General features: G+C 48.3%; 1 protein-coding gene across 4 annotated transcripts in view; it reads right to left on the bottom strand.

Moving 5' to 3' along the window:
* Window positions 1–476: 476 nt before the first annotated feature.
* LOC129025986 (putative N-acetyltransferase 8B) overlaps window positions 477–15,671 on the bottom strand; it is a 34,352-nt gene continuing 19,157 nt past the window's right edge. Inside the window, exons 1-2 of one of the 4 annotated variants that reach the window (XM_054473521.1) lie at window positions 1,905–2,028; window positions 477–1,515 (exon numbers count right to left, since the gene is read on the bottom strand). In XM_054473521.1, the coding sequence (XP_054329496.1) occupies window positions 757–1,515; window positions 1,905–1,952 (807 nt within the window). In that variant the 5' untranslated portion in view covers window positions 1,953–2,028 and the 3' untranslated portion in view covers window positions 477–756. The other 3 variants (XM_054473522.1, XM_054473523.2, XM_063649344.1) reach the window with 3 other exon arrangements.

Raw genomic sequence — 15,671 nt, 5'->3', positions numbered from 1 at the left:
AATAAACCTCTTTTACTTATAAATTACCCAGTCTCAGGTATTCTGTTATGATCCCCTGGAAGAGTTATACTACTTCCAGGTCTAGCCCATGGTAAATCCTACACTCCCCTCCGAGGCCACTTCTTTCCTCTGCAGAGACCCTGGGGTTAGAGTGGATTGATTGTGTCTCTGGCCCCAATTCTTCTCCCGAGGCCGCATTCCACCCTTTTGCTATGTGACTTTGCAGCCCTTCTCATTACAGAGGCAGGTTCCTCTCTCCTTGAATTTGGGGAAGATGCGACACATGCAGGAATTTGTTTGCTTTGTTTGTTTGTTTCTGCTTTTGTTTTTGCTCCTCTGCAATTTCCTTGAAACCATGCCTGAGCTAGCCTGCGGGAAAACAAAAAGCACCATTGAGCTAGTCTTTCAGCCAATCCCACTGCATTTGCACAATGCACTCTGAGACCAGAGGAACTGCCCAGCCAAGCTCAGCCAAAATTGCTGACTTCAGATTCATGAGCTAAATAAATATTGATTTCATTTTATAGTTGTTCTTATGCAACATTATCCTGGCACAGAAAAATGAAACAGATGGGACTCAAAAAGACTGAATGAAGCAGAAACCCGGAAGCTACCCCACAGGCCATCAACTGGGACTCAGATGTGAATGGACAATAAGCTTTTATTGCATTGAAAGGTCATTGCAGTGAGAGGTTGGGGATTGCTTGCTGCTACAGCCGAATGGATTCTATTCTGACCAATACAGAAGGAAAGAGATCATAGACCCCCTGCCTGAGCAGAAGGGAGGCGATAGATGAAATGAACTGTATGAAGATCCACTAGCCTGGCCCACACGCAGAAGAAGGACTGGCCCGTCTTCTTGAAGCCCATGCTCTGGTAGAGGGCCATGGCAGAGAGCTGGATGTTGCTGGTGTCCAGGACAACTGCACTGTAGCCCTGGTCCCGGGCAAACTGGAGGACAGTCCTGACCAGAGCTTTTGCTATCCCCTGACCACGATGCTCACTGTCCACAGAGAGATGAAACAGCTGCAACCGCTTCTCCCTCAAGGTGGGATCATCAACGGGCAGAGCTCCTACCGTGCCCACCACCTTCTCTTCAGACTCAGCCACCCAGAAGCAGGAGCCACGCTCACTCAGGTAGGATTTGGTGATGTCAGACATGTCTGTGCGCAATGCCATGTCTACATACTCCATCCAGGGTTTTTTGGCAAGGAACCACAGGGCAGGGAGGAGGCTGAGGCTGAAAAGGAGGGCCAGAAGCCAGGAGCCAGAGACCAGGTGTAGGGCAAGGGCCCCCCCAAGTAAGAGTATGAGGGTTCGAGGCAGCTTCAGTAATCGCCGGAAGGTGGCTGGGGCGTGCTCGGCCATCCCCCGGGAGAGCAAGCCCACGACCCACTTGCGGTCGCTCTCCTGGTATTTGCGGATGTGATAAGGAGCCATGGACAGACTTCTGTGTCTGAAATTTCTGAGTCCAGGAGACAGAGCTAGGCCTCCCTGCACGCCTTTACGCCAGGCCTGGAGAAAAGTGAGAAAATCACGTGAGTGCCTGCATGGCTCCCAGCCTTGCAGGAACAGGGAGACCTGCTCAAGGGTGTGTCTTTCCGCTTTTGCCCATGACAAAGTAGGCCTCTGCCACTGGGAGAAGGTAGGGTCAGAAAGACCTGCATTGGAATCTGGCTCCATCCCTTTCTAGCTGTGTGACCTTGGGCATGTCACTTAACCTCTCTGAGCCTCCATTTCTTCATCTATAGAACAGGGGAGAGGAAAATCTGCCATCTAGAGTTGTTTTGAAGATTGAATAAAATACCTTCTATAAAGCCCTGATTGATGAACTACCCACCGCTCTTCCTCTGTTTCCTTTTTCTGGCTGTCTCAGCTTCTTGGTGCATTGAGAGAGCACCTACCTCAGGCAGGCCACATGACCAACCATTTGGTGCTTCTCCAGGGACCATACATCGCAGAAATCCTGTGTCCAAGCACAAGTTTCAGGAAAGGCTCCCTCCAGCTTTATTGTAAGTTTTTAGGTTGCTGAGGTGGCATAAGTGCCAAGCATAAAAAACAGCCCAGCCTCCAGATCCCAAGGAAGGTGCATGCTCGAGCAGTCCTTCCACCCAGTCCCCTCACCTGTCACCACAAGAGCCTTGAGTGTCCAGGGAGCTTCAGCTCTCAGCCACTCAGTGGCATTCAGGAGATAGTGTCCAGGGCTTGCCCACCCCTGGAAAGCAGGCTGCCTGCCTCATTGGTTGGTTCCTGAATGTTTGGTAATCATCAACCCTAGGGTCAAAGTGCTGGGCTGTAACACAGCAGGGAGCCCAGTGTACATTCCTCTTTGTAGTCAAAGGGAGTGGCCTGGAGGGGAGACTCAGGGTCTGGAACCGCCTGGGTTCCTTGCCCTTCTGGAAGGCCTGCCACCTCTCTTGCCTGTTCAGGCCCTGAGCATCTCTCTGCCACCTGGCACACTTGGTACTCTCTGAGATCCACCCTGGTCCCTGTACACATATACCATGAGCCTGAGAAATGTGCCATTCACCCTGCACTCAGTCACCATTGGCCAGAAGCCGAGTCACCACGCTTGGCAACAAGGCCCTTCCCAACTAGGCTTCTCCTCGCTGAGGTTTCCCTGGTCCACGAAACATCGATTGTTGGCAGCTCCTTGCACTCACCTCACCAACCCCCACCTACACCCATTCATTGATTCAGTCAACAGTTGTGTGCCATGCACTTCCTGTGTCTGGGGGTCATTTCAGCCATGAGCAAGGTTGACATTTGGCTGACAGGCATGGCTGTGTGTGGCTGGTGTGTGTTCTGGCTGTTGGTCAGAGGCTGTGCCACACCCATTGTTAAATATTTTGCACTGCAGATGTTGGGGAGGCCCAAATTCATGCTCTTGTACCCGACGTGGAGCTGATGCCAAACACTGACACATGGGTGCTTGGAGATAGAGAAAGTTTTATTCGATTGGGCCAAAGCAAGAAGGCAGGAGAGCAAGATCTCTCAAATTCAGTTCAACAAAGAAGCAGCAGCAGAATGTTTTTATGTAGCTAGAGAGTGAGGAAGGGGGAGGTCAGGGAGTTTGAGAGGAAAAGTCTGTTTCCTCAGTCTCAGATAACAGGTTGAGCAACCAGGCTTCTGGGTGTCAGCAGCTGGTCACAGTGTCCTTCAAGGCATTCATTCCTTCTGCAAACTTTTCCTGACCCTAAAGATATGTCTTGCTGCTGGGCAAAGAAACAGTACATGAGCAGTTTACCATTATGTTGTGGGAACAAGGAATATTGGAGAAAAGCAAGTGGTTAACATGTGCAAGGCAGCAAGGGTCTGATCAGAATGTTCATTATTTCAGTCACTGAAACATGGTGGGGTGCTGAAATCTCAAGGGGCCCGATTACAAGGATGCAACATATACAAGATAGGCAAAAGCAAAACCTAACAGAAAAAGCCCTTTTCCACACCAACTTACATGCTATTGAAGGGAAACTTCCCGAACAGATTGGCTAACCTATTGATGATCAGCCACGCTGGGCCTCTCATCTAGGTTAGGTAGTCTGGACTCTATTCCAAGAGCAATGGGAGGACATTGATATGCACGGAGGGGAGGAGGGGTGTGTGTGTGTGCGTGCACGCATGCGTGTGTGTGCTTCACTCTGGCTGCAGGTAGACAATGGATCTGAGGAGGTAGGAATGGAAGCAGCTACCCCTTAAGGCTTGTGCTGCATCCAGGCAAGAGCAGGGCCCCCAGTGCAGGGATGCAGGTGCTCACTGTACAAGAGCAGCTGGCCCAGAGGGGCTGGTAGGAGCTAAAATCGGGCCTCCCATTGCCAAGCCATGAGCCATGGCATGAAGCTGAGACTGGCCAAAGGAAAACACAACCTTTTCTTATTTGCTCAAAGGCATTGCTTGCCTGCTAAACTCTGCATCCAAAGGGCTGCATGGCTTGAGGCTGTGCCTAGCTCTGTGTTCACAAAGAAGCCGCCTGGGCTAGCAGAGGCCCATGAGACAGCAGTGGCTTCACCAGAGGGAGGAAGTCAAGAAGGTGAGACATGAGCCATATGGAGGTGCATTTGGGGCAGAAACGGCAGGAGTTGGAATGATTCACACAGGGATGAGGATGAGGAAGGGCTCAGAGACAACAGCCAGGCTTCCAGTAGGGGCATTCAGAAAACACTGGAGAGAGCCCAGATTTGGAAAAGTCAAAGCTTTCCCTAAAGGTGCTGCCCTGTAGCCTTCCTCAGCAGAAACCAGAAGCTGGGAGCCAGCAGCTCCAGGGCCAGCTGGTGGAGGCTGCTGAGATTCCGGATCTTTGGCACCCAACACCACCTCCAAGGAACAGTCTAAGGAGCGTCAAGTCTGGGCAGTAAGTCCATGGCTCATCTTTAGTGTTCTCAGAACATTTTAGTGTCAAGCAGGAGTTGGCCTAGGAATCACAAGAGGTGAGCAGCTGCTCCAAAGCACCACTGAGTACTTCTAGTGTGAGTCTGGCCAATATTCAGAGTCAGAAACCTGCTGGTCACGTGGAGGGGGAGAGGTTTGTGTTCTGTCCCTGTGTGCTGTCTCTCCCTCCATGCTCACCGTAGCTGTGGCTTCCTCAAAACACAGCAACCCCACTTGACATTCAGGCATCTCTTGCTCCCAGGATTTACTGTGACTTCTGCATTTTTGTAGCTTTCCTGATAAAAGCCTGGGCTTTCCTTCTCAGACCTGAAAGATTCATTTATTCATTCAACAAACAGTGGCTGAGGGCCTGAGGTGTGCCGGGCCTGAACTTGGCATGAAGGCACCAGATGTTGTAAGTGAGGCTGCTGCCCAGGAGGACACACCTGATGGGGCTCTGGGAACGGACGATGGTGGAGACATCACAGCCAGAATAACTTTGTTACGAGGGTTGAACTTGACAGTTAGGACTTTTATGTTGCACTTGTTGAAAAGCCACCTAAAATTGTCATAAGTAAGAGAGGTGATCTAATGGCCCATGAAACTGCCAACTCCAGGAAGACAGACAGGGTGACCTGAAAGTAGGTTTCACCTGTTGGTTTTTCTGCCATTCTGTGCATGGCGTCAGCTTCCTGCCAAGACTGACATTGCATAGGATGTCAGGTGTTTGCCAGCCCAGTTGAAGCTGTCTGCTTCCTTGCTCACCCACAGCAGAAAGCTGGGGGCTATGCCCCACATTCCACGTGACACAGAAGGTTTACATCGGGACTCAGTCACACTTTCTGGGGACTGTACATTTCATAGCAGAATCCAGGTTATATTAAAGGAATCCTGGCCTAAGGATGCCAGCACCCCATAGAGATGGAGAACCCCAGGGAGCTCAGGGGCTGAGGGGCTGAGTGACAGTGAGCACTGCCCAGAGAGGGGGCGCCCTGCAGTCAGGAGGAGTAGGAAACTGGTGCAGATTGGCAGCCGGCAGAGGCCCACCCAGGTGAGCACAGGTGGGGTTGCTGGTGAGATGAAGAGTGTGCTGGTTGGGAGTGGAGGGCTGGGGGCCAGTAGCTGGTTTGGGAATTCCCAAGCTGAGCAAAGGGTGTGCCAAGCCTGCGGTGGGGCCTGTTAACAGAAAAACCAAACTGTTAGATGATCTGAAAGAGGTATCTTCTGAGCCAATATGAGTGACCACGGTCTGGGGATCTCAAGAGGTCCTGAAAACATGTGCTGGGGCCGTCGTTTTCCACATTTGAGGGGACAGGAATTGGAGTAACATCATAAATTAATCCATGGAAGGTGTACATTGACTCGGCCTAACAAGGTGGGATATCTTGAAGTCGGGGGCGTTACAAGTCATAGGTGGATTCAAAGATTTTCCGATTGGCAATTGGTTGAGAGTTCAGCTTTGTCTGAAGACGTGAAGTTGGTACACAGGAACGCTTCAGTTCAGAGAGAGGATCTGCCTCTGCCACGTGATGCTGTCCCAGAGTCAGGTAGGAACGTCAGCCACAGTATCCTGGGTCAATTTAAACCCACTGAAGGAGACGCTGTGGTTTCTAGGGTGTGTGTTAATTCTTGCCTTGCATGGCCTCGGGTCTTGTTCATAATCTGTACCTGATTGTCACAGAGTCCATTCTGAATAATCTAATGATGCCTATTTTAACATTCATGCTGGTCCAACGATTCTCCTGCCTCAGCCTCCCAAGTAGCTGGGACTACAGGCACGCGCCAACATGCCCGGCTAATTTTTGTATTTTTAGTAGATACGGGGTTTCACCGTGTTGGTTAGGCTGGTCTCGAACTCCTGACCTCGTGATCCGCCTGCCTCAGCCTCCTAAAGTGCTGGCATTACAGGCATTAGCCAGCACGCCAGGCCCAGAGTTTTCTAAATGGGACTTGGTGTAGCCAGTGAGCTTCTGTTGCCTGCTGTGATGTGGGTGCTATTGTTCCCACTAAAAACTCAGACCTCTGCCTCGGAAGGCAGGACTCAGCTGCAGCCTCCTCAACTAAAACGTGAAGGGCTGCTTCACGGGCGCCACAGCGGCTCCTTAAACTCACAATGGTGTGCAAATTTGTGGGCTCACTTTCTACATCAGATCTTCAAAGATGTCTGCGATCCCAGAAGGTTGGGAACTATTAAATTTGATCATTTCTGAAATGTCTTCCAGTTTAAAAGTCCTCAGTTCCAGTTCATTTTCAATTCCTGAATAAAGGGATGAGTCTTGGAGCTTCTGGAAGCTGGCCTGGACTGAGCACTTGCTGCAGACAATGCCTGAAGTGCATTTAAAAGTCTTCAGTTCCAGTTCATTTTCAATTCCTGAATAAAGGGATGAGTCTTGGAGCTTCTGGAAGCTGGCCTGGACTGAGCACTTGCTGCAGACAATGCCTGAAGTGCAAACCCAGAGGTGCATGGATCTGGACTGCATGTGAAAGCTTTCATATTCAGGTCTTACTGTGCGACAGTGAGGGGTGACCAGGGAAGCCTATATGAGGGGTGGGGGCAAACCAAGGCAGCCCAGCCTGGGGAGCTTCCTTAACCACATCTCACCTCACTTCCTCGAAGATAAGGTTTTCTTGAAGGGAATATGCAGATTTATACAAAATATTAACAAGCTGAGATTTTAATTTTTTAAGCAATAAGGAAAAACAGAAATTTTCACTCCAAAGACCCCATGTTAGGCTCAGCAGAACTGGTGGCACATCTCAGGAGTCATGGGGCAATGCTCTCGGAAACAATGTTAGGGAAAAAAAAAAAAAAAAAGAAAAACAATGAAGAGGCATAATTCTTGTTAAAGGAAGAGGTATCCACTGTCCCTTTTCTTAGAGCATTTTCTTTGGAAAACTTGTCATTTTAAATCCTTCCTCTGCCCCTTTGAGGGGCATGCATAGCTTTTTGACAGCTAAATAAGCCTCTTGCCAGCTTTGCAACCCAGGACTATGTTCCTGAAGTACCTGGGAGCCCAGTCTTTGAAACGTTATCATCAGAGCAGCCAGTCCCTATCTGCCAGTCTCCATGGGAGGGCGGGAACCTAACTTTTGCCCTGTGTGATAAATCTACCTCCTATCATAAAAATAAGGGTTGTTTTTCCTTTGTACGAAGTCAAATAGCAGACGCAGGTTGTCGAGTGAATTGAGGTTGAATCTCTGATGAACTCGGTGTGACCAGAAGTGCTGTGCAGTCCCCTGACCTGAGGACAAGGCATGGCTTCTCTTGAGAACATGTGCAATGGTTTGGACCCACTGGCTAGATTAGCGGTGAGATTTCTTTCTGTCTTTGCAGCGCCTTAGCGGATCATTGCCTGTGATGCGCATCTCACTCTGGGTTAATCCTTTTTCAAGGATAAAAGTGTTTTTCTTTCTCTTCTTCCTCTGCAGAGAGGCTTGCTGGGATGGGAGAAGATTTTATTTGTAATTCCATTTCTCCACGACCAGAGGATGGGCTCTGGGGGTCAGGCAGCTGGAAAGGAGTTTAGAACCCATGCCCAGGCCTTCCCCAAGGCTCATGCACTCAATTCACTCAGTTCAGCAGTAGCAGAAACACTACCTGGAAGACCCCATACTGTCTGGAAAGAGGAATTCATTTTCTTTCATTGCTGACACTCCTGGGTGACTGTGTGTGGCGGTTACCCATACCTAGTCCTACCCTGTGCCCCTCTCCACCTCAGGGGGCCCCAGGAGGCCTGGCCCTGCTAGTCCAGGGCACCCCCAAGGGAGATTGGGGGTTGAGGGGGGTCCCACCAGGGTGCCAGGTGTTGGTCAAGGTGAATGTGAACTAGGAGGAAGGAGATGGAGCCCTCTCCTGGGAACTGGACAGGGACAGGGATGGGGTGGGGGTGCCCAGGAAGCCATGGCTCTGGGCTGGGGCCGCCAACCTGCCCAAGCAACTGGGGCCGACTCTTCGAAGTTGCATTTCTGACTCCCCCTCCACATGCAGGCTCTTGGCCCACTGGAGGCCTAGGGGCAGTGGCAGGTTCACTGTGGATGGGGGTGGGAGGGGTGGGGTGCCCTTGGGAGCTGGGGGTTCCTGTGGAGCAGGGGTATGGGTCCCACCCTGGCCACCCCGTCTGCCCAGGCTCCACATGTGCCCCCTGGTCCCCCTGGAAAGACCCTTCTCTGTCCCGCTGGTACACCCCTCCCCCAACTGGGCCTCCACCAAGAAGAAGGGCCTGAGTTCTGCCGAGGCGTCCCTCTGAGTGACCACCCACACCTGGAGCCATCAGTGAGGTCCCTGCACAGGAGCTGCCCTGAGCCTGTGCTCCCCCGCCCCTGGCTGGCTGCACCTGGGCTCCAGATATGTGTCCCCCACCCAGACCCCATTGCTCGGTTAGGCCCTTCTTGCCACCCCTCAGCTCTTCTCCCTAGGGAACAGCATCATCGCCAACTTCTCATATCCTGTCACTGTCCACCAGGAGAGCAGGGGCGGGGGACCCTGCTTGCGCATAACTGGCCTCAGGCAGCCGACCTAGGGCTCCACAGCTCTTGCTGCCACTGGAAGTTAGGCCAAGGCTGGTGGCACACACAGGTGTGTTCCTGCTGTCAGGGGAACACCAGACAAGGCTGCTTTGCCTTGGACTGATCTTTTGCCCTGCACAACCCAGCCCCAGGTACATTAGGCCAATCTGCTGATCAAGGCCATAAGTGCCTGATAACCAGCTGCTTCGCCTTGGGCCGATCTGTTGCCCCGGACCACTCAGCCCTAGGTACTTTAGGCCAATCTGCTGATCAAGGCCATAAGTGCCTCATAACCAATCAGCAGGGTACCTTCCCGGCAGCCTCAAGGGTGACTAGGTTTCTATCACACCCTGATCCCAGGCCTTCCTCTCAGCCAGTCCTACCCAGAACACCCTATTTCACAATGCACTTCACCCCTAGCCTACCTGGCCATTCGCTATCCCCATAGCTGGCTCTAAAGTTTTCTTATCACCTTCTAACCTGCTCTAAATGCTAAGGATATGCATCTGTTGTTGATTTGTGTTTAGTAGGCTCTGCAAGCAGGGATCTTTGGCTCTTCGGTTCACTCATGTATGTTAAGTGCCCAGAACAAGCCTGGCAGGTAGTAGGTGCTCGGTAAGTGTGTGTTGAGTGAGTAAACAACAGACAGGCAGTTTGGGTATTCCCTGTAGGGCAGGAACAGGGAAGAGACACATTTTATTGGGAAGCTAACAAAGCTTAGGCTTCAAAGTTCCTCTTTCCCCTGCACCAGCACCTCACAAAAAAAAAAAACCTACTGTGGTTTTATAATTTATATTTTGAAAACAGGCTCTTAAATGTATTTGCCTCAGGCTCCAAAAAACCTGGATCTTCCTTGAGGGCAGTGCTGCCTACTGGACGAAATACAGATTTTAGAGTCAGAGTTGGGTTCAAATCCTAGCTCTGCCTCCTGCAGGTGTCTTAACCTCTCTGACCCCCCTCTCCTAATTTGTAAAAGGGGAATAATATCCCCACATGTGTAAGACTCAACAGGGTGGGAAGGGCACATTTGTATCTAACCTGAATATTAATATATGCATTCCACAGTTTCTTTTGTATGTATCCATTATAACATAATTTTAAAAACTGATGACAAGATCTGGTTTTCAAAACTTTCTTTATTCTTTGTGGAATAAAGTTCATGGCACAAATATCAACAGAGTCGAAGGCTTCAGTGATGGGTCAAGTGAGATGGGGCCTGGGAAGTGACTGATGTTGACCACAGGATGCAGCAACATGGGGATGACTGATGACCTTGACAGGAGCAGCGTTGGTTCAGTGGTCCCCAAAGACCTCCTGACAGGGGAAGGTTTCACAGGAGAAGAACTGGAGCTGAGTGCAGAGGATATCGTGGAGCAGTTTTGCCACACAATGAAACAGGGAGATGCCTGGCAGCTGCAGAGGAGGGCAGAGTCAAAAAGATTTGTTACAGAACTACCGTTTGACTCAGCAATCCCATTACTAGGTATATATCCAGAGAAATATAAATTGTTCTACCATAGAGATGCATGTGAATGTTCATTGCAGCAGTATTCACAATAGCAAAGACATGCAGTCAACCTAAATGCTCACTAATGACAGATTGGATAAAGAAAAGGTGGTACATATACACTATGGAATACTATGCAGCCATTAAAAAGAACAAGATCATGTCTTTTGCAGGAACATGGATGGAGCTGGAGGCCCTTATCTTTACCAAACTAACACAGGAACAGAAAACCAGGCTAGGTGCGGTGGCTCACGCCTGTAATCCCAGCACTTTGGGAGGCCAAAGCGGGTGGATCACTGGGGGTTGGGAGTTCGTGACCAGCCTAACCAACATGGAGAAACCCTGATTCTACTAAAAATACAAAAAAAATTAGCCAGGTTTGGTGGCGAATGCCTGTAATCCCAGCTACTTTGGAGGCTGAGGCAGGAGAATCGCTTGAACCCAGGAGGCAGAAGTTGTGGTGAGCTGAGATCACACCATTGCACTGCAGCCTGGGCAACAAAAGGGAAACTCTGCCTCAAAAAAAAGGAAAAAAAAATCAAACACCATGTGTTCTTACTCATAAGTGGGACCTAAATGATGAGAACTTATGAACACAAAGAAGGAAACAACAGACACTGGGGCCTTCCTCAGGGTGGAGAGTGGGAGGAGGGAGAGGAGCAGAAAAATAATTTTGGGTACTAGTCTTAGTACCTGGGTAATGAAATAATCTGTACCATAAACCCCCATGACATGAATTTACCTATATAACAAACCTGCACCTGTACCCCTGAACCTAAAATAAGAGTTAAAGTAAAATAAGGTTTTGCTTCCTGGTATGTAGGTGAAATAATCGTTTGCTGAAGAGATCCAGAGGCAAGCCAAACAGTGATGGTATAGGGGTGGGGATAACTTTGGGATGGTGCTCTTGGTTGGTTGGGAGGGGCTGGCCTGTATGAGACAGTCATGCAAAAGGGGCAGGCAGGAATGTGAACAAGGACTGACAGTGTGTTATGTGCTGGGCTTGGCAGAAGTTCTCTTCATTGCCTCTTCTGTTGTGTCTTGGTTTTTAACAATGAACTAGGAAGAGATATTATCAACTAAGAGTGAGGGTCAGAGAAGAGGCATTGTACCTTTGAGGGGGAGAGAAATGATAAGCAGTTGTCCAGTAGTTGCCTCTTCTGTTCAGTAAGGACAGAATCTGACAGGGTGGAGCTGGGGGAGAAGAAGAAAGCCAATGAGGAGCCAGTTCTGTGATGAAACTTACAGGCTTCCCAGGCTCAGTATCACCCTGCAGCATCTGAACTCCATCCTTACCTATAACCCAGCATTCTTCTATACCCCATAGAAAGCACCCCTTACACTCGGACACTCACAGGAAGGAAGTTGCTAATTGGAGGGAAGACTCACTCACACTGTCCCCCGGCTCCACTCCAAAAGTGGCCAGTGCAGCTCTTTCACCTCCATTACCTCTGAATGGTGCTGTCACTCACAGTGAGCCCAGAAGAGCAGGCTGACCTCCACATGAAGCCACCTCATTTCCCCTCCTCATTGCTGGCTGCTGGCTCCACGGATCTTCTAAAACCACCCCTGGTAAGATCACCAGGGGTCTCCTAACTGCCAAGTACCAGGAATGCTTTATAGTCCTCAAACATGCTGAACGCTGAGGGAGTTCCTCCATTCATACAGCTGCTTGCGGTACCTGGGTGCTATGGTCTGAATATGTCCCCCCAAAACTCCTATGTTGAAACCTCATCCCCAAGGTGATGGTATTCAGAGGTGGGTTGTTGGGAGGTGATTAGGTCTTGAGGATGAAGTCTTCACATATCGGATCAGTGCCCTTACAGAAAGGCCCAAGGGAGCTTGTTTGCCCCTTCTGCCATGTGAGGATACACAGAAGGTGCCATCTATGAGGAACAGGTCCTCACCAGACATGAATCAACTGGCATTTTAATCTTGGATTCCCAGCCTCCAGAGCTGTGAGAAATAAATTTCTGTTTACAAGCTAAATGTAAAGTGTTTACCAGTTTATGGTAATTGTGTTATAGCAGCCCGAATGGACTAAGGCACTGGAGTCAGTCCAAGAGCTTAGATGTAAGGGAAATAAGATCAGAGCAAAGATGTGCGAGAGACTGGCTCCTAGCAGAGCAACTAAGAGTCAGCCAAATAATGTCAACCGAGGAGGCTTCTGGGTACAGCAGCCACCCAGCTGCTTTAACACATGGCTCTTCATTTCATACCCCCTTCTCTCCTGGTCTGTCTTTCCCTCTTTGATGGTTCTTTTTCAGGCTTCCATTTTGAGTGTTCCTCAAATGGAAGCTTTCCTCAAAACAGAAAAGTTCACGTTTCCTTCCTAATAATTAATAGGAAAAAAATGCCAAATGGATAGAATGGACTCTGAATAAGAATGGAGAATTTTTTAAAGAAGAAGCAAATATGGTTTATGAATATATTTTAAAAGTGTACAAAAAAGAATATACAAAAAAACTCACTAGAAATCAAATAAATAAAAATCAAAATACTATCTAGGTTTTACCTATCATTATGGTAAAGAATTAAAAGAATGGTATGAGCTAATATAGGACAAGCACAAAGAAATGTGCAGACACACACACTTTTGAGGGAATACTGAAATGGGAGATCCTTGCTGGAGAATAATTACACAGCATGTCAAAATCCTTTTTTTAAATCAAAACAGAGTCTCGCTCCATCGCTGAGGCCAGAGTGCAGTGGCACAGTCATAACTCACTGTAACCTCAAACTTACAGGTTCAAGTGATCCTCTGCCCTTGTCCTCCCAAGCAGCTGGGACTACAGGCACCCACCGCCACATCTGGCTAATTAAAAAAAAGTTATTTTTTAGAGACGGGGTCTTGCTATATTGCCCAGGCTGGTCCCTAATCCTTGGGCTCAAGCAGTCTTCCCACCTCAGCCTCCCAAAGCACTGAGATTACAGGAGTGAGCCTCCCTGCTTCACCTCAAAATCCTTTGAAAAGACTTGATCCAAATTCAGCTTCTAGGGTTAGAGCCCAAGAAAATAACTGGTCAAATGTGCAAAGATGTTTGTATAAGGATGTTTATCACTGTAAAGTTTATTGACATAGAAGCAACCTAATGTGCAACAAGAGGGGACTGGCTGAATAAATCCTGCTCTATTTCTGTAGCACAGTACCTCACAGCCATGACCAATGCTGATGAGGGTTTACTGACATGAAAAACATTGTCCAACTATAGCACCAAGCAAGAAAAGATTATAAAACGATATGTTTGGATTTATTTTTGGAAAAATGATATCGAAAAATGATATCCACAAACAAGCATGCAGAGAGAAAAGTCTGAGTGGTTCCACCAAATGCTGGTAGCAGTTACCTCTGAAAAGAGGAATTATGGGGGATTCTCTGCATAAAAGATAAACTCTGAAGGTCTTTGCACATTGTAGGCACTTGGCCCTGCTTTCAGGCAGTGAAACTGAGTCATTGGAATCTAAAGGGACTCAGGTATGATTGTGAGCTCCTAAAGGTAAGACCCGTGTCCGGTTTTATTTTATTATTTCAATTAATCCTATTAATGTATACAATTCAGTGGCATTTAGTACATTCACAATATTGTGCAACAACCACCCCTTTCTGGTTCCAAATCATTTTTATCACCGCAAAAGGAAATTCCTTATTCATTAAGTGGTTCCCCCTTATTTCCCTCTCTCCCCAATCCCTGGCAACCTAATCTGCTTTCTGTCTCTATGGATTTATTTATTGTGGATATTTCATATAAATGGAATTGTACAATATCTGACCTTTTATGTGTGGCTTCTTTCAGTTAATGTTTTCAAAATTCATTCATGTTGCATCATGCATCAGTATTTCATTCCTTTTCAGGGCTCAATAATATTCCATGTATGTTTATACCGCACTTTGTTTATCCATTCATTCATTGATGGACATTAAGGTTGTTTCTACGTTTTGGTTATTGTGAATGGTGCTGCTGTGAACATTCACGTACAAGCAGTTATTTGAATACCTATTATCAATTCTTTTGATGTATACCTAGGAGCGAAATTCCTGGTTCATATTTTAATCCTGTTTAACATTTTGAGAAAATGCCAAACTGTTTTCCAAAGTGTCAGCTGTAGTTTACTTTCCCACCAGCAGTGAATCTTATTTTACTCCACTGCCTGCCTCAGCACTACTGCCTAGAACATAAAGTGAAGAAGCAATAGCTGTTTTTTACCAAGAAGTTATTAGATGCCCGGCACTGTGAGAAAGAGGGTTTCCCATGTTGTGCAATTTCATGTTCACAACAGCCTTGGAGCTAAGGTTGGTATTATTAACATCCCCATTTGGCAAATGGGAAAATGAGGCCCAGAAATCTGAGGGTTCCTCTCCATGGCCCCACATGGGAAGTGAAAGCTCAATCCTAAGGTAGCTCTGGCTCCAAAGCCTGCACTGTTTTACTTTTTCAGTACCGCATGCTGACCCTGCAGGCAGGCGTTTGACAAGAGGTTAGTGAGTCTGAAATTCGCATAAAGCCTCACAAGCCCAGAGAAGCAGCTCTGTCTGGAGGCGCATAAGATTCACCAGTAAGGCCCCATCACCCCCATCCTGTTGCCAGTGGTCAGGACACCCTTGACCACATTCCCATATGTGACTAAGGCTCTATTCCTTCTTCAAGATCCAGTTTAGTGCTACCTGCTCCGTCCACTTCTGACCGCCCAACCACATGAACCTGGTCCCAGTCCCTCCCTCCTTGGAAGCCTTTGCATTTCTCATTAACCACTTGTATTGCTGCCATTTGTTGCTTACTTAATAAATAACTTGTCATAGTTAATTAGACTAGAAATTAACAGTTCAACTACCCTGATAAACTATTTTATTTGTCTCTCTATTGCTTCTAGGAACCTGATTATAATAGGTCATTGTCCTATTGGAGTCGCTGTTATTCCCAGAGCTGTGGGCTTTGAGAGCAGCGTGTCAGTGCCACCCCATGCCTGCACCCGGGAAGATCACTCCTCCACTGGAACAGCCCAGCCTGGAAAGGGGCCAGTGAGATGGAAGGTGGACAATCCAGGGGCAGTACATTCTGGAAGTCTCAGGAGGAAGAGAAAAATCAATTCAGACTCATTTAACGTAGGTTCCTGGAAAGGACATCGTCTCTCCCGATCTCTCATCAATAACCCAACATCAGATCAGTGCCCTGGACTTATCATTTGAAGGGGAATGAAAGTAGACAGATAGCTAATCCTTGGTTAGATGTCCAGAAATCCGAGGACGGTGGTCCTACCTCTTCAGAGAGGACACGTTCTTTAGCCTAACCTT

Source organism: Pongo pygmaeus, chromosome 12 (genome assembly GCF_028885625.2).
Source record: "Pongo pygmaeus isolate AG05252 chromosome 12, NHGRI_mPonPyg2-v2.0_pri, whole genome shotgun sequence".
Taxonomy (NCBI): domain Eukaryota; kingdom Metazoa; phylum Chordata; class Mammalia; order Primates; family Hominidae; genus Pongo; species Pongo pygmaeus.
This window is presented reverse-complemented; position numbering and strand designations above follow the sequence as displayed.